Source organism: Amblyomma maculatum, chromosome 4, assembly GCF_055883805.1.
Source record: "Amblyomma maculatum isolate TAMU_Amacu chromosome 4, ASM5588380v1, whole genome shotgun sequence".
NCBI classification, from domain to species: Eukaryota; Metazoa; Arthropoda; class Arachnida; order Ixodida; family Ixodidae; genus Amblyomma; species Amblyomma maculatum.
This window is the reverse complement of record NC_139347.1, coordinates 96,742,779-96,761,505: the sequence shown is the minus strand read 5'-3', so window position 1 is coordinate 96,761,505 and position 18,727 is coordinate 96,742,779. Positions and strand designations below refer to the sequence as shown.

Genomic DNA, 18,727 nt, shown 5'->3' with positions numbered 1-18,727 from the left:
CATACATACATACATACATACATGCATGCATGCATGCATGCATGCATGCATGTATGTATGTATGTATGTATGTATGTATGTATGTATGTATGTATGTATGTATGTATGTATGTATGTATGTATGTATGTATGTATGTATGCATGCATGCATGCATGCATGCATGCATGCATGCATGCATGCATACATACATACATACATACATACATACATACATACATACATACATACATACATACATACATACATACATACATACATACATACATGCATGCATGCATGCATGCATGCATGCATGCATGCATGCATACATACATACATACATACATACATACATACATACATACATACATACATACATACATACATACATACATACATACATACATACATACATACATACATACATACATACATACATACATACATACATACATACAAGGACGGCATTGGTTACGTATGTAGGTAAAATATCAGCAGGAGTACTGCCTTCAATTAACCAGTGACTGCTTCTTCGGCACGCAAAACAGCGGTTTTGACAAACACTCACCGAATGGCCACGTTGCCCATCTGGTTTGGAGCCGCTTCAAGGCCGTCCTCCAGCAGGACCTTCACTGCAGCAGCCGATAAAGAGACACCAAATGCACTCAGTTCTCACCACGAGTAGAATTTATTTTAGTTAAAATGAGCCGGTACCTCTCTGCAACCAGCACCCTCTTCCCCCCCCCCCCCCCCCTCTTAATCCTTGCGAATAAGGGGCCTCGGGCCCTCGGCTGCTTCTTTGCGCGCTTAGAGGCGCCGAATTAAGCCTCTTTTTCGTCGAGTCTTGAGGCCTCGACGCTGACTGGCGATATCAGTCGCTGCTCCTCATCATCCCCATGACGCCCCTTCTTCGCTTCCGATTCTCTTTTTTTTTTTTTTTGCCACGACGTGTACGGGACAAGCGTAGAAGCCTTCCCGAGATGCTATTCCCTGTTCTAGCACTACGGAAACACTCGTCACAATGCCATCGCAATCCTGCCGTAGCAACAGACAGTCGATCCCCACGCCGGCGTGTGAGTGTACCGTCATAGTCACTGGTCACTGTGCCATAAAAGATGGGCGAAATGAAGATAGCTTCACTTCTAGCTAGAGTGAGTGAGTGAGTGAGTGAGTGAGTGAGTGAGTGAGTGAGTGAGTGAGTGAGTGAGTGAGTGAGTGAGTGAGTGAGTGAGTGAGTGAGTGAGTGAGTGAGTGAGTGAGTGAGTGAGTGAGTGAACTTTATTGTCCGACAGAAAAGGGCTCTTTCCTACCACACTTTCCTTCTCCCCACTAGAGGAGAGGCGCCTTAGGGAAGATGGGAATCCGCTGCAGATACTGCTATCCCTTAGATCTCGGCGGCCTCTTCAGCCAGTCGAACTGCTAGCAGCTGGTGTTTCGGGGTTGGGCTTTCTAGCAAAGACTACCAGGCTTCTCTACTATCAATGTTGTTTGCAAACACTCCCATATTACGTGGTTCAGGGTACCCCTCTACTCGCGAACCCTGCAGCTCTCATCTTGCTCTGCTTGCAGACGCCCCCATGATTCTCAGCACCTTTGATGGCTTGTCTCGGAATTCTTATTGCGTTAAAAAAAAAAAAAAAGAAAAAAGGCGTCGTAGTTCCGAAGCCCCTGCTTTCCACGTACAAAAATGGCTCTTGGTTCGCATGGCTAAGCTAAATATTACTTATTGGTGCCTTAACGTGTTTTGCCCTCGTTTAGCTTTGTTACTCTTTTTTCTTCTACAGCTTCCATTATGGATCCTCGTACCACGGCCAGCTCTGCTGCTCGCTTATTCACTAATTCCTTAACGCGTGCCGTTATTATCTCGCACATACACATCAGCGTGCAGTAGTAAGCTGCCAGACTATGTGAAGGACTACTCGATATAATTACAAAGCGTCAAGGGAAGCGGGCGACTGTTTTATCTAATGGTCCCGAGTTCGATTCCCATCGCATGCCCGCTCGGCAATGTCAGCTGGTCTCGGGACGTCACCTACCCGCCAACCGAGCAGCCCTCTCGCATAGTCATGAAAGATAGCTTGATTTCATACAACGAGATCACGGAACATTATAACCTGAGCAGGAGGGTCTATCCGCCGCCTGACCGTTCCCTCGGAAACGAGGAGGCAATTGCGTGAAGAAGATTACAAGGGGGAAATCATATAAGCCCTTTCTGGGTATACGTGACAATTTCTAAAGAGGAGAAAGATCAGTATTGCATAACATGCGGGGAGAGCGGCACTCTAGACCACATAATTTGGGAATGTGCTGGCAGCCCTGGCGCCGAGCAAAATATAGATAGAGAAGCCTGGGAGACCTTGCTGCGGAGCGAGAACCGCACTCAACAGCAACAAGCCATCCGCCTGGCGGCTGAGGCAGTGAAGTAACAATGTGTCTTCACCAGACCTTAATTTGCGAGGCTCCTGAGTCGGGCTCCCTTAGGCCTGCGTGCCGGGATGTCCAAAAAAGCAGTCTCATTTCGGTGGAAATAAAACGTTTTGATGATGATGGTGAATCAGTTTCTGACTATGTCACTTGCTAACTATCACCTGCCAGAGGCTTGGGCAGTACATAACAGCTTTATTTAGAGTAATACATTTTGCGCTACCGCCCTCAAAACGACCTCGTGGTTCTGGAGTCTCCGCCACCTGTTACTTGCGCAAAAAGCGGCGACGTGGTTTTGAAGCTTCTACCGCTACCTTCCTACTTAACTCGATGAAAGGAAGTCACCTGCCGTGGTTGACAGGCGGCAAAATGAGAGAGGGATTTCTCTCCTTCGTCCTCGCAGGAGAGCCGAAAAACATCGTTATAACGAGAGATTAGTATGTATATAAGAAAGAACTTTTATTAAATAAATTTGTCACCCTTAAATTCAACAAGAAGGAGAAGGTTTGGGTGCGTGGGCAAATGGACGTTTTAAAATCATATATTTTTTATCCGTATTTCTGTAATTGAACTTTGTACAGGTGTCATATTGTTAACACATGTACTTCATCGCATGAATCGCAATCGTCCCCTGCGATTTGTTTCCTATCGCAATATAGTATCTTTATCCTTTACGAGTTGAAAACGGCGTAGTATTGGCTCGCTGTTATTGACTGGCAGCTGCTGCTAATTTATTTACCTCCTTTACATCTTGTGAATGCGCCATTAGCCCGGCAGTACATAAGGTCAGTGCTTTAAATGTGGCACACCAATTCTTGCGCGGTAACTTCGTAACAAGCTCGCGTCCTCTGGTGCAGATTCGAGAGACTCAACTTCTCTTTCGCAAGCATTGCGTCTTGGGCGTTTAGCAAATATATTATGTGGGACACCCGAGCTAAGCCCATACGGGTATGACGAAATGGCGTTAAAGGCTCCCGTCCGCGACTCGATCCTCTTGCGGTTCTCGTTCGCAGTCTCTGCTCGCTTAATTACCAACCCATTAATTTGCATTTTGTGCCTCCATTATCTCACACAGTTTTGTTAGCCTATGTTCATAAGCCAGCTCGTTATCCAGCTACCACTCGTTTGAGACCATCCGCCTGAAGTCGGTGCCTAGAAATATATTTTACCAGTAAAGGAATTATTCATAATTCCAAAGTGAAATGAAAATTTCTTTCTACTTCTTTTCAGTTCCTGAATGCGAGAAATTGTCATCTCGTAGCCTCACCGTTCCACCCTGGAACTGGCAGGCCGGTTGCTTCTTCAGGAACCTCCGTTGTGTTTCCCAAGCCAACGCACGTCGACGTCACTGGTGAACCTGTCTCTAAAAAAAAAAAAAAAAAAAGGATGGAGAGGAGGTTTTATTCATTTTACTTTCACACACACACACACACACACACACACACACACACACACACACACACACACACACACACACACACACACACACACACACACACACACACACACACACACACACACACACACACACACACACACACACACACACACACTAATATTACAATAATACGAAAACACACGTAGAAAATACTGCAGCGCTGCAGAAATAGTTTGCAACACAACAAAAAGTTTGATGTCCCAAGAAAACATCGTTTCCTTCTGGAGACAATTCTCTGCTTTTTTTTATATAGGGGAGGCATCCTATCGTTTATATACGCTGCATCGAAGTTAGTTTTATAATAAGTAACATTCATAGGACCAACCCTTGCATTTTTGACGATTGAACCCCGAGGTTCGATAGAACACACCTGGTCAGTATAGAACAAAAATAGGAAGAAAATTTACGCGAAGAGACCATTAGAAAATTACAAACTGCTACGATAGGTAAAGTATATGGGAGCTGCGCCCCTCGAGCTGTCAAAAAGACTGGATCCCTTTCTGAGTACCCTCTATGTACAGCTTCAGCGTAGCCCCATAAATGAATGTCATATAGAGATCTTTACTTTTCTGTTTGCTATTTTTTTCCATTGGATGGTGCTGATTCTTAGTTTTACTTCATGCAATGAGTCTTCTACGAGGAAGGCACTGCTTATAACGAGACGGGACACACAAAGGGAAACGGAAGAAACAACACAAGGACAAGTCACAAAAATTTATTTCCATTACCCAGAATGCAAAAATAACAAAGCATAATTCCGGATTGTACAGAAACAAACAGAGCACGCAGAAATAAACACACCAAAATAACAATTCCCAGACGAAACACTTAGCTATCGCACCAGAAAATCGTCAACCGTCGAATGCAAATCATAATCGAAACCACATATGTCTAACGCGAAGGGGGTCGGGAAAAAGTTGAAATATCGATTACTCGATATATTGTTACGGACGACAAGGAAGAAGAAGCGGGCAGTGGCGCGGGAAGGAGCGCTCGCGCTAGGCCCGCGGACATTCATTAAGCGTCATCTACCATCGCCATCGGTCATGTTCTGTCTCCTGTCTTCATCGGCTTGCCGCTTCGTAACATTTGGTTGGAGGTGCGGCGTACGACATCCCCATCCTCGCCTTGGAGCATCGAGGCCATCTTCAAGCCGGGACCATCACCGAGGGCCCAGGGACATCGCCGAGCAGCTTCGCCCCAGCCCTTCCTTCAAGCCCAGACCTGAACAACTACCACCGCCCAGCCCCCAGCCCGGACCTGAAGACAAGGAGAACAGGCATACGAATCAGAATCAAAACGAAGGACCCGAAAGACCCGAAGGAACCGATGGACACGAACATGCAACCCCCGCCCAAGCTGCCCGACGTGACCTCGAGCCATCGGTCCCATGGACTCTGGTGACGGATGGTTGACAGCTCCAAGGAAGGTGGATCACCCACGCATCAGACATCGTACCGGCAAGCCGTTCTATTCTTCCTTCTTCCTCTTCTTCTTCAAGCATCCAGACACGCCCATCATCATGCCATAAAATCATTAACATCGCTAAACTTCCTCGTCCATGATCGGGACGATCGCTCGGTGGCCCCGGGTCATGTTACGGACGGCAAGGAAGAAGAAGCGGGCAGTGGCGCGGGAAGGAGCGCTCGCGCTAGCACCGCGGACATTCATTAAACGTCATCTACCATCGCCATCGGTCATGTTCTGTCTCCTGTCTTCATCGGCTTGCCGCTTCGTAACAATATAAACAATTGGCGATAGATAAGCATATTTGAAACCTACAAGTAAGAATACATTGCAGCCATGCTATAGTCGGATACGACTCAAGTAAAAAGTGGCGTATAATATCCATTACCACGTGTGTGGCGTGATTCAAAAGCACTGTTAAAAGTGTAATTTGCAGATGCGCGGCTTGCAGTTCGATATATACAGCAGCTGGAAATATTTACTGCGATTAAGAATGCGGCATTCTTAAACTTCCAGACAAAAATTTTCAAGCATGATCTGTGTGTTTGACATAGCCAATAAGCCGCAATATATACGGATTCTATATATCTGGATTCAGCAGTACATTATTTCCTTTAAAAAATAGTATTTACGTAGACTGAAGTTTTCGCGACATGACTGTTGTGTGCGAATAACGGCGATTATATGCGCACATTCTACAACAGTCAAGACTTGTTTTGATGCCATGTATGTCCTTTATCCAGTTATGTGGCCTGCTTGAACAGAACGTGGCCGAGGGTGCTGTGAGCCGCGGTCTTATTATCTTAACGGGAACCAAGGGTGAGGATCAGTAAACTCGCCTCCAAGTAGTTCTCTCTTCGCTTTGGGCGAAAGCTCTACCAAAACAAGTTTAGATCGAGCTCCGCTAAACCCTGCCTACTGATCTTTCCGTTGCTTCTATGCATACATGCTCAAAGTGCCTCTCTTATTCTCTTATAGCAACAGCGGTGGAAGGCTAACTATGGAAAAGTGATTTTCCTCAATAAAAGTATGCTTTGCGAGCAGAGAGTGACGTCACCAGGCCAGAAGAGCTCCCATGCATTAGCTGAAAGAGTGTTACTGTTGGTTTTGTTGAGTACGCAGGGTGACCAGATCCTTTGGAGTCGCAGATTGAGTGGATTTGGTACGAAGCTAACGAAATGACACACAACTGTCAGGCTGCCATTTTGTTTAATAACACAGAACAAAAAAAAAAAAAAGAACGAGACGGAGAAAAAAACACGAGTGGCTTTGAAAAGGTGAAACAGCGACGGCGCACGAATGGATACATGGCGCCATCTCGTGACTGGCCATTACACTACTGACAGTTACTGGACTCATCAAATATGAATGGCTTGAGGAAGTGTCTTCACCAGACTAAAAGTGACATCTATACGTTCCGACATATCTTCATTTAGTCCGTGCCGCCGCTTTCAGACACCTTAGGAAAAATTACGTCTAACCACCTACTATGTGATGGCCGGAAAATTCTCTCGTTATGCGCAGAGAGACGTGTAGAAGTCGCTGACGCAAGCAGGAAGCAGAATTCGGTGTGAAAACATCAACTGATCACTTCTAATGTCATCGCACTGCCAACACATAATGTAATTAGGTGACCATGTTAATTTTAGCACTTCACTTTTCTGTACCTGATTTTAGGAGGTAAACACACTGTCAAAAGTAGGTGGTCTTCAACACGGTGTCTTTTGTCTGTACACCTGCAGACTGTACGATACAAATGGTGGGGAACGTGGTTTCTCCACAGCGGTTTGGTCGGGAAAATAGACCAGCGGCTTCTCCGCGAGTGTTTGACCAAAATTATCGCGGAATCGATACATCGAAAGAATTAGCAGAAATGGCTGCAGTTTATTATTCAGTATGCTTGTGCTTGAGCTGATACATCATCACAAGACGGACGCTCGTAGTCCACCGACAAGCTACCGTTATGGTGCGCTGTTCTGCGTTAGGTATCGTCCATCACCATTTCGGTGAACGCGTCGCCTAGACCTCGCGGCGATATGTGGGTTCCTCTTGCGGCGCGGGCACCGCATCCACTCACCGGTCTGCCACCAGTTGTCGAGCGCTGGCACCCCAAACACCTTCTGAGCCCAGTGGAGCGTCTCCTGGTCGCACCGCTCCCCAGCCAGGAACAGGTGCCGTAGCCTGCATTTTGGCGGACAGTCACAAGGCAGCTCATTCCGGGTGCACGCTCGTGCGCACTCATTCTGCAATCCTGCGATCTTTGGCCCTCTGCGCGTCCTACGATGTTACGGTCCGTTTCTTTTCCTTGGGCCATGAGATGACTCAGGTGCGCAGTCCATAGTAAGGTTGTAACGGTTCACGAAGCCCTCTTTCTTATTATTTCAGCTTGGGGACAGCAAACGGAGCTTTTAAGGCGAAAACCTTTAATGGCTCATGCTGTCGTGGACAAATGAGTTCCGCTTTTGCGGCGGCTCTGATTGGCCGAGGCGGGATGACGTATAGAGGTCTCGACCAATCCCAGAGCACCACCACAGTATGCGCGAATGCGTGCCTTACATGGTCATATGGTAATCAATGATCAATTACTAATTAATGATTCAATAATACTAAACAATGACTAATTAGATCAATAATTAACTAATGAATTGTTAATTAACAGTTTACCTAAATGATAATGGGCTAATTAATTGTGTCTAATTAATTAACTCACTACTGATTAGTGCCAGTTGCTTAGCAGAATGCGGCACTCAGGCTTTTGCCTTTCACTACTTTAGTCGGTAAAGTGCCTCGTAATTTGTTTTTGTTGTATAGGTGCATAGAGGTAAGAAGGACGCTGTAATGGAAGTCGCCGGGTCAATTTCGGCGTGACAGGTTTTGATGACATGCGCAGAAGTCTCTGTACGCTACATGCCGCGCCTTCGATTTACACCTCTAATCAGACTGCAACGGGGGATCTCGTATACCGAGGCAGTAGATTGCCACAGTCGCCCAGCGTTTTAAATTATCTTGCGCGCTCTTGAAAAGAGCGAGGCTTCTACGCGAGTGGCACCGCCTCGTCATTGCGGACGCGGTACCACAGTGCGGTTCCGTCTTGAAAATCAGCAACAGCAGATAATTGAGAAGTGAGATATGTCGATATCGGGCCATAGTGAAGAAGGAACTAAATGGCAATTGTAATCTGTACACGTGCAATAAACACGAACTAAGGAAGCGTTTGGTTTCGCGCTCGAACAGAGGAGCTTGCGGAGCAGATGTTGACAGGAAAATGGTGGCATAGAGGCACTTGTTGGTCTGCTATAAATTCGCCTGTTGGCTTCCACCGGTTACCTGAACTTTGTGGCAGAATGATGATCAAACTGCTCTTACCATACAAGCCCCATTGCTACGCCAACTACTAATTTGTGGTAAAGTTTTTATAGCGCAACGGTAAACCACTTCTAGTCGTCTTACATTTTCTGGGCATGACATGAAGTAGCTGGCACGTCGTTTTCAAGCCACAAAATTTGAGCCGAGTACATAGAAGCAGTCACCGAGTGCTTCGCCACGTACGCGCAGGCCAACAATCCAGCTGGCTGTGAGGCAATGCGTACATCCTTAGTCAAAAGTTTAGAGCCCAAGGGGTCTGTTTCTAATCTGTCTAGTAGCGCCCCTTGAGCATTCTAGAAGTCGTTCACAATGGAGAGGGTAGGACAAAAATTACCCTTGCCTTCAATAAAGTTGGAACTCTGAGAATGCATTACGAACCGCACGGTGTGGCTCAGAAGGAAACCCTCTGGGCTCTAAACGTTTGACAAAGACTACATCACCACCTTACGGACCCGCTGTCGAATGTAGAATGAGGGAAACAGACGCGAAGAACAGGACTGTTGAGAAGAACTAAAGCAGAATAGACACCTGTAATCGAAAGCTTGATCTTTTTGGAAGAAGATTCTTTGACATCTATCGCTACATGACCGAGTATACTTGCATTTTGCGAAGAGTTGGGACACAGAACATAGAAATGCCATAGCAAGTTTTGATCTCTACCAGGCTAGCAGAAGCTCCACACTGACTTCGATACAAATACCGTGGCACAAGCTGTATATATCAAAAGCAGAGACTGCGTCCCAACGCGGAAGAATGTTGTACACGAACGTAATACGCGGCCACCGTTTCCAATACTACTTCAGCGTTCAAATTGGTATGGCTTTGGTTTGTGGAGTTAACGCCCAAAGCGACGCCATCTATGAGAGATGCCGCAGAGAAGGGCTCCAGAAATTTCTATCACCTGGGGTTCTTTAACGTGCACTGATATCACAGCACATGGGTGCCTGCTTTTCGCCTCTATCGAAAAGCGGCCGCCGCGACCGGGATTTGATCCCGCATCCTCGGGCACAGCGCTCGAGCGCCCTAACCACAGCACCATCACCGCACGGCGCAAAGGTGAAATAAAGAGACATGCAAATTAAACTGTGGTCCGTACTTTTTTCCAGGAAACTTCTTTCCCATCTCGCCTTCAGGGTCCTGCGCGAAGAAAATCACACGCATGAGTAGTTTTAGAGCTATTCGATGGCGAGACCCAGCTTATGCAAGTTTTATACAGTGGCCATTGATTTGTTGAATGATTGGCTACAAAACACGTAGTCATTGCAGCTGTATTCCGATCCGTTTGGCAAAACGCATGGTCCGCCAATTAGGAGAGCATCTTTCCAGTTTATATAATTTTCGCTAAACATTCAGTTTGAGGCGCATATTAATTTCACAGTGATAGCGCGTATGACCTTTTAGTAAAAAAAAAAAATACGCTCATACATGCGAGTTATTTTATATTGGCCACGATTGCCCAGATGGTAAGATGATAAATAACAGCGTGCGCGTCATGCGATTGGGTACCGGGTACCGCTTACTGCTCATGTGGCACGCGGGGCTTACGACAAAACTCGCAGGGTTTCAAATCATTCCTATTGCGACATAATGCTGTATTGTCAACATGCATATGTTTTTGTCCGAATGCAACAAAAACACTATTGATAAAACGCATTTCTTTTTTGTTCTTCTTTAACTATTCACTCACACTTTCCTGAGCGCTTCGACAGACCGGACTTTGTTTCAATTCTCTTTTCAATGATATCACGTCACGTCGTGAGAAAGCAGGGTGCACAGCGTTCGAAGGTTCGCATATTGACGTAAAAAACTTTGAGAGCACTGCAGAAATCTGCACTGGAGAAATGCGAAAGCATGTGGATCGGCTGCTCTTTAGTACATCGCCTAGAGTGGCATGACTAGACACTAGCCATGGTCATGAGTTTGAATGACCTACATAAGTCATGGACTCCGTAGTCATGCACATTGGATCTCCAATTTGACTGAGTCATGACAAGTGACTATGACTCATGGCTAATTGCTCACATTACGGCTAGATATGACAGGACGTTTATATTCAACTTGTTGTTATATACACATTCATGACTATCAGTCTGGTCTTAATGTGACGTCATATCACAAGTTACATTTGCTTCCATATTTCGCTTCCATGTTTTACTTCCACGTTTTGCGGGCATATTTTCGCAGACATAGCCAAGGAAGGTTTTCGCCTTAACAAACATCGAGCGGAAGCGCTCACCTCCTTTCTTATGACCCTCATGGCCGTAGGCGCGGTGAACATGGCGCAGACGCCGTGGTCGCTCACTACCCGGAAGAAGCTGCTCGCGTCCGGGGTCCCCACTGGCTTGCCCTGCGGTCACCACGACAACACGATATCATTTGATTACAGCGGCGTTGCTTGCATGCATAACATTGAAAATGCACACGTGATGTCATTGTTCTACGTAATACGGTGTCGCCATGTCGAAGACTCGAATCTTGGCCGCATTTCTGCATACGCTAAAATCACAGTTCGACTCGTCATTTTAGCACACACACTACCTTTCGGTCGGCGCTTGGCGTTTGCGCAGCTGCACAGTTTAATTATTATTATTATTTGAAACTTTATTGCCACCGTTACAGGTGGAATACCTCACTCGTTTCGGGCATAATCGCTGGATGGACGTGGCAACCAAAACTCCTTTCTTCGTCACGGCGTGCGGCACGTGGCATTGCTCCTATTTTAAGGCGACAGCCGGGCTCATGAGTGTCTGTCCGCGAGAAGTGTCACACTTCGCGAGATACTGCGAGGTACCGCGAGATTGTGATGTCATCACCTGGTGACGCCATCGGTCATGACCGGACGTGACGTCATGACTAATAACTTCACCAGACGATTAACTTGTATTTGAAGGCGACCCCGCCGGGCTGCGTATTAGCAAACCATATCCCGTAGAAGCACTCGAGCAGACGACGCTCTGGCGTGTGATTCCTCTGAGCAGCGCCACCAAGCGCCACCAAGCGACAAATAGTGGATATATTGTCTAAACGGATAAGGACGCATTTAAAGGCCAAAAGATGACATCGCTGTCTTTTGTGCAAATAGAGAAAGTATTTGTGAGGTGAAGAATGTAGTACAGAAATTTTGCAGCTGCACAGGTGCCCAGATAAACTGGGAAAAGAGCTGCGGTTTCTGGCATGGTAGCTGGGAGGTCACACCCGAACACTATTCTCGGATGCGCTGGTCAACCACTCCAGCATTGTATCTAGGAGTGCCCCTTGATTCTTACCGGGACCCAGATCCGTTCTGACATGACCAGGCATCGAGGGCCAAGGAAAAAAGTGATGCGTGGCAAGGAAGGCAGTTGTCCATGTTCTCGCGAGCCATTATATGTAATCTGTTCCTTACTGCTACAGTGTGGTACGTAATGAATGTGCTCAGTGCTTCGAGGACAAACATACAAAAACTTAACCGTGTTTTTGCCGTTTTCATTTGGGCGCCGACCTGGGAAAGGACGAGCCGAACAAATTTGTTTCTCTCCGTACAAAAAGGAGGGCTTGGTCTGGCGCATTTATTTTTGCGACAAGTTGTCTCGCGTTTCATGTACCTTCGTGACCAAAATGATGTCTTCCTCAGAACAGTAATCCAAGTTCGGCTTGGTCGACTCCTTCCTAATTTTCTTGTCAGTTCGTGTCTCAATGTAGGTGGTACAGTAAGAGGGTACTTGCGAGAAGTGGTGCTCGCGTACAGATTGCTGCATGTGCGCTTTTCCATGGAGTACTTGTGCAATGTTAAGCGGAAAAAATTGTATGCGGACCTAGTGGACACAATGCTTCCTGTACCGATATACCGTTTGTCGCACTGTCCAGACCCAGGAGATGATGTACTCAGGAGAGTTAAGAAGATGCCAATATCACCACCTGTCAAATCATTTTTCTTTAAACTCCACACTAGTGCATTATCAGTCAAAACATGGATGCACGCTAAAGGCCTGTTCGTCCCTTGGTCAACAAGCTGTTTCTTGTGTAACAGACCTGAGACGATAGAACACGTGTTTTTGGACTGTTGGGATGCCATTTTTTTCTGGGATGTGCTTCAGAGAACTTTAAAAAAAGAGCTACTTCTAGATGCATATGGCATACGATTTTTACCTTTTCCTAATACAGAGGAGTTTCCCTTTGATACAATAATGCTCCTGGGCCTCCACAGCTTGTGGAAAACCAGAATGCATGCAGTTTAACAATGCAGATATACAAGTCAATGCTGTACAAGAACATTTCATACACAGTGTTGTGCGGTTCAGGGAAGTGCATATGACACTCCCCGAGCAGCCACAATGGATGCATGTGCTTGACAGTTTGGTAAAACTGAAAAAGTTTTAACCCGCCGTGTCACGCGAAAGTGTGCTGGCATGTTTTATTGTTAATCGTCTTGTTTTGAATGCCCAAGTCGGCAATAAAGAAAAAAAAAGTTTTGGTGGCGCAATGGATTAACACCAAGCACCTTTCACTGATGCCACATGCGTTCGACTCCTGTGTTGTACATTTTTTTTTCTGAATATTATTTTTGCAATTGCCTTCACTGTAATTATATCTTGCCTTCAGTGAGATTATGTTACCTTTGGGTTGCGTTTACAGACACCTTTAAGTAACACACTAAGCAAATACCTTCCCCATAATCATTTCCTGCCTCGGTGAGTGTATGTTACCTTAAGGTTGCGTTCAGAGACATCTTTCAGTAACAATCCCCGTTTACAGTGAATGTATGTTACCTTTAGGTTGCGTTCAGAGAGTTCTTTCAGCAACAATCGCCGTTTAAATCGCTGAAAGCGTCGTCTGCTCGAGTGCTCCTACGGGATATGGTTTGCTAATACGCCGCCGGTCTTCCGACCCTGGCGTCCGTGTGCACCTTTCATTTAAATGGCGCTTCCTCGAACGCTAAATGAAAGGCGCACAGAAGCAGACGCAGTAAAGCAAGAATCAGCGCCGTTTCAAAGGCTTTCGCCTCATCGCACTTTAGTGGCCGAAAGTGCCCCCTAGAAGAACTTTATTCGCTACGATGGCAACATGGGCTGCAGCCTTGTCAGTATAGTGCAGATGTGAGCGCATGGATTCAGAAATGCAAGGTGGCGAATGCGACGAGTATAACAAAACAATCGTCACCAAAACAAGACACTCTAGAGACAAGCACCTGGATATAGTGCATGAATATTTGTCGAGTGCATTCGTTATTAAAAAAAAAACCTAGTTTGCCGCAGTATGTTCCGGCCATGGACGCGGTACGCAAGGTCCGTAGGCCTTCTAATTATCGGAAATAGTGAGAAGGAGCTTATTTTATAGGTCCATTTGCGATACATTCGGTCCTCTGACAATGACAACTATTGTTTTTCGACTCTGTTGAAATGGTTTAACGGAAGATATTTTGTACTTATAGAACACAACAGAATAGCTGTTAAGTGTGTACTGAGGTTTTGTTTAGCTTTATGAAAAAACTGAGCCTTCGCTTGTATGAACTATTCATCAAATTATCGTTGCATGAACGATCTGTTGATAACTTATTGTGAACATAAAAAAATTCATTGTATGCACGCTAAACTTCCTGCAGAGGTATTAAACGTTGTAATTATCTTTGCATTCGAAATACGCGTTGAAACATGATTTAGGCAACGTCAGTTTCGATACAAAAGATAGATATCCGTTTTGTTCAGAAAATCACCGTTACAAAACTTTCCCGAAACTAACAGCATATGCGCGACTTTCGCCCGACCGTTTATTATCTTTACCAAAATAGCCGAATAACAAAAACAAACCTCTATCAGCATTATAATAGGAGCAAGTAATGACAAATTCTTGAGTGAGGGATTACAGGACAGCACAAACGTAGACCAACCACAATCATGACACTGCCATCTTGCTCGAAATTCGCGTTCATGCTTATAACCAGCTCCAAATGAAATACCAACGAGCCCACGTGGTGAGCCCAGATATAATCATTAAGTAATTTTCGCGCCATGTAAACCACTTGCTGTTGGCACAACCCCAAAGGATTAGCTAAAAAGTTGTGTTAGTTTGAAAGCACCTTCCCTGCGCGATAATCCGAAAACCAAAACTTGGAATTGTTAAGGGCGATGCATAAGATAAGCTTCTACTCGTCTGAGATTTGTATTTGTTCACGGCAACATTTTAACGTTTCAACACAATATTTTATATTCCGAAGAGACACTTTACCTCCGACGCTATTAACAAGCTTTGTTTTGAACGTCCCTCCAGCAAAGCATTTTGTGCAACGGTGATGTGCATTGTCGTGCAACAATAGGCATTCCACATAAAAGCAATGCCATCCACTCTATTCCCGGTGAATTCGAGCATGAAGAAGTGTATCCCATTGAATTAGTATTGACTTTATTCAAAAGCATTGCCGTTTTTTTTTTTTTTCAACTTTCGGTTATTCAACGAGAAACAATGCAAGAAACAAAATTATATTTTAGTGAAAGTCCCTGTACTTGTATTTTTTGTGGGCTTACGCCGCCGATAACTTTTTTTCCGCACTTTAAACCACCCAGGCTACAGGCACTAGAGCAGAGAGCGACGGCACAGCGACCAGTCGCGCGTATGGCATGATCTTACATTGCCGGCATCAAAATCTTACCAATTACGGGAGGTATTATAAAATATTATCTTATTCATCCGCCTCTTCTAGATAGATACTCCTTGCGACCGATTCCCTCTTCGACCAAAGTGAAAATATTTCCGGGCTCACTCTCGCGACATTTATTTTGGTAGTTCACATATACGTATATTTGGCAGTCCGAAAACACGTATCACGATTATACATCACGCAGCTAATGATCATATATTTTTCTTGCAAAATATGTTAATGTGCACCACAGCATGCTGCCTGCTTTAGGTTTCACTAATAGGAGTGCATTTTTTTCCCATATCAGCACGCTGCTCTATGCACCGACAACCGCCTCTTTTCTAACAAATGATTTGATTTCTAACAATACTCGCTGTATCTGTTATAAGAGTGACCCGAATGCTGAGTGGGGCTACCTGACGATACTTCTGGGATTAGCACGAAACGATGACGACGTGCGAGTGGGGAACAAAAACACTGTGTTCAGATGATCGAAAAGGAATAAAGCCTGCCTAGTTATGAGAAATGCGATAGGAATTCAGGTGGGACCACCCAAAAAAAAAAAAAAAAAATAAGATGTCCTGGCCCGCATCAAGGGGGAGAGTTAACTGGCACGAAGACAATAATGGGGCAAGTAAAAATATTAATTGCCCACATCTATATCGTGACTTGTAGCTCTTACGTTGTCTTGTTATGCTATTTTCATCACGGTCACCTTTATATAGTAATCAGCCCTCGCCCAAGCCTTCCTCGAATTTTTCATCCATGCCCCCAACGTCAGAATAGCTGACACCGAAGTTAACTAACAGATTTAAATGCGCCTCTCTGATGGGCCACATACGCGAACAGCTATGCTGGTTGCTCCGAGCACAATGACATATCGTACCAGCACTGCCCCACGTAGAGTGAAAATGAACCATAATTCGTTGTCGTCTAGGTTGTCCGATGTTGCAAGGAGATATATCACATAGCAACATGGAATGTAAGATCTATGACGCAAGGTAAACTGGATATCGTCAAGCGAGAAATGGACAGATTGAACATTGATATCTTGGGTATCAGCGAGCTCAAGTGGACCGGAATGGGAGAATTTAACTCCGGCGACCATTATGTCTTTTATTGTGGGCACGAATCCAAGAGAAGGAATGGGGTCGCTCTCATAGTAAACAGAAGAATGGGCAAAGCAGTGCTAGGGTACAACCCCAAAAACGACCGAATGATTTCACTTCGGATCCAAGGTCACCCTTTCAACATAACAGTTATCCAAGTCTATGCACCGACCACTGCTGCTGAAGAAGCTGACGTTGAGAGATTTTATGCGGACCTACAATGCCTTTTAGACCGCACCCCATCATCAGACGTCGTTTTTCTCATAGGAGACTGGAATGCTAAGGTCGGGAGTGAAGAAATATCCGGAATTACAGGCAAGTTCGGTCTTGGTGAGCCAAGTGAAGCTGGGCAGAGGCTAGTAGAGTTCTGTCAAGAAAACAACCTGACCATAGCGAATACTCATTTTCAACAGCACAAGAGGCGCCTGTACACATGGATTTCACCGGACGGTCTGTACAGGAATCAGATCGATTATATTATTTGCCGGCAGAGATGGAGAAGCGCTATACAAGCAGTAAAAACAAGGCCTGGGGCCGATTGTGGCACCGATCATCAGCTTCTTGTTGCCAAAATTAAGCTTCGATTGAGGAAAACGCAGAAAACTAGAAGGCCTTTCAGGTATGATCTGGATCAGATTCCATTAGAATATGCTGTGGAAGTGAGGAATCGATTTCAAGAATTAGATCTAGAAGACAAAGAGCCCGAAGAGATGTGGACTGATGTTCGTGATATAATACAAGAAGTTGCTACTAAGGTAGTTCCAAAGCAAAAGAAATGCAAAAAAGCAAACTGGTTATCTGAAGAGGCTTTGCAAATAGCTGAGGAAAGGAGGATGGCAAAAGTTATGGGGGAAAGAGAAAGATACAAGGTTCTCAATGCGGATTTTCAGAAAATAGCAAGGAGAGATAAGAATGCCTTCCTGAACATACAGTGTCAAGCAGTTGAGGACAACAGCCAATTAAGGAACACAAGAGCTCTGTATAAGACAATCAAAGATATCAAAGGAAGCTTCTGTGCTAAGCTGGGCGTGATAAAGGACAAACGAGGCAAGGACCTCACTGAAGCCTCAGAGATAAAGAAGAGGTGGCAGGAATACACAGAAGAACTGTACAAGAAGGACCCGGATGTGCAAACCCAACATAGGACGGTTGTGATTACTGATCTCGAGCCGGGCATCCTGAAGAGTGAAGTTGAATGGGCCTTAGCCAGCCTTGCTAAGAACAAAGCTAGCGGAATTGATGGTATTCCAGCTGAGTTGCTTCAAAACCTCAACCACGACGCTGTTAACACACTGCATACATTATGTCAAAAGATTTGGACAACCCTGCAGTGGCCACAGGATTGGAGGAGGTCAGTTTACATCCCCATTCCAAAGAAAGGCAGTGCCAAAGATTGTTCCAACTACCGCACGATCGCGCTTATTTCGCATGCTAGCAAGGGGATGTTAAAAATCCTGCAAGGTAGGCTGCAGCAGTATGTGGATCGGGAGCTTCCGGACGTGCAAGCTGGGTTTCGCAAGGGCAGAGGAACTAGAGACCAAATTGCCAACCTTCGCTGGATCATGGAAAAAGCAAGAGAGTTCCAGAAACCCATTTACTTCTGCTTTATTGATTATGCGAAAGCGTTTGACTGCGTAGATCACAGCAGATTGTGGCAAGCTCTCCAAGAGATGGGAGTTCCAATTCACCTCATCTGTCTCCTCAGGAACCTTTATGAAGGGCAAGAGGCCACAGTCAGAACTGGGCATGGTCTTACTGATTGGTTTCCGATTGAGAAAAGGGTGAGGCAAGGCTGCATACTGTCGCCCTGCCTATTTAACCTATATGCAGAGTGCATCATGAGAAAGGCTGGTCTGGACGAGTCTTCAGCTGGAGTGAAGATTGCTGGAAAACGTATCAACAACCTTAGATATGCGGATGATACCACTTTAATGGCAGAAAGTGAAGTGGAACTCAAGAGACTTCTGATGCGCGTACAAGAAGAGAGTGAGAAGTTTGGGCTTAAACTGAACATTAAAAAGACGAAGATCATGGCGTCTTGCCCTATCAAGTCCTGGAGCATCAATGGACAAAAAGTGGAAGCTGTGACAGATTTTCTGTTCTTGGGCGCCAAGATTACCTCGGAAGGAGACTGCAGCCATGAAATTAGGAGACGCCTGCTTCTGGGAAAGAGAGCAATGGTTAGCCTTGACCGCCTAGTAAAGAGCAGAGACATTAGTCTGCCAACCAAGATCCGTATAACCCGTGCTATGGTCTTTCCAGTTGTGATGTATGGATGCGAGAGTTGGACTGTGAAAAAGGCTGACCGCCGAAGAATTGACGCGTTTGAA

General features: G+C 45.4%; 1 protein-coding gene across 1 annotated transcript in view; it reads right to left on the bottom strand.

Moving 5' to 3' along the window:
- LOC146191725 (acyl-CoA synthetase short-chain family member 3, mitochondrial) overlaps window positions 1-18,727 on the bottom strand; it is a 52,703-nt gene that overhangs the window by 15,750 nt on the left and 18,226 nt on the right. The window contains exons 8-12 of the mRNA XM_084600367.1: window positions 10,912-11,022; window positions 9,772-9,812; window positions 7,387-7,490; window positions 3,672-3,767; window positions 549-612 (exon numbers count right to left, since the gene is read on the bottom strand). Coding sequence (XP_084456493.1) covers window positions 549-612; window positions 3,672-3,767; window positions 7,387-7,490; window positions 9,772-9,812; window positions 10,912-11,022 — 416 coding nt within the window. The remainder of the gene's footprint in view (window positions 1-548; window positions 613-3,671; window positions 3,768-7,386; window positions 7,491-9,771; window positions 9,813-10,911; window positions 11,023-18,727) is intronic.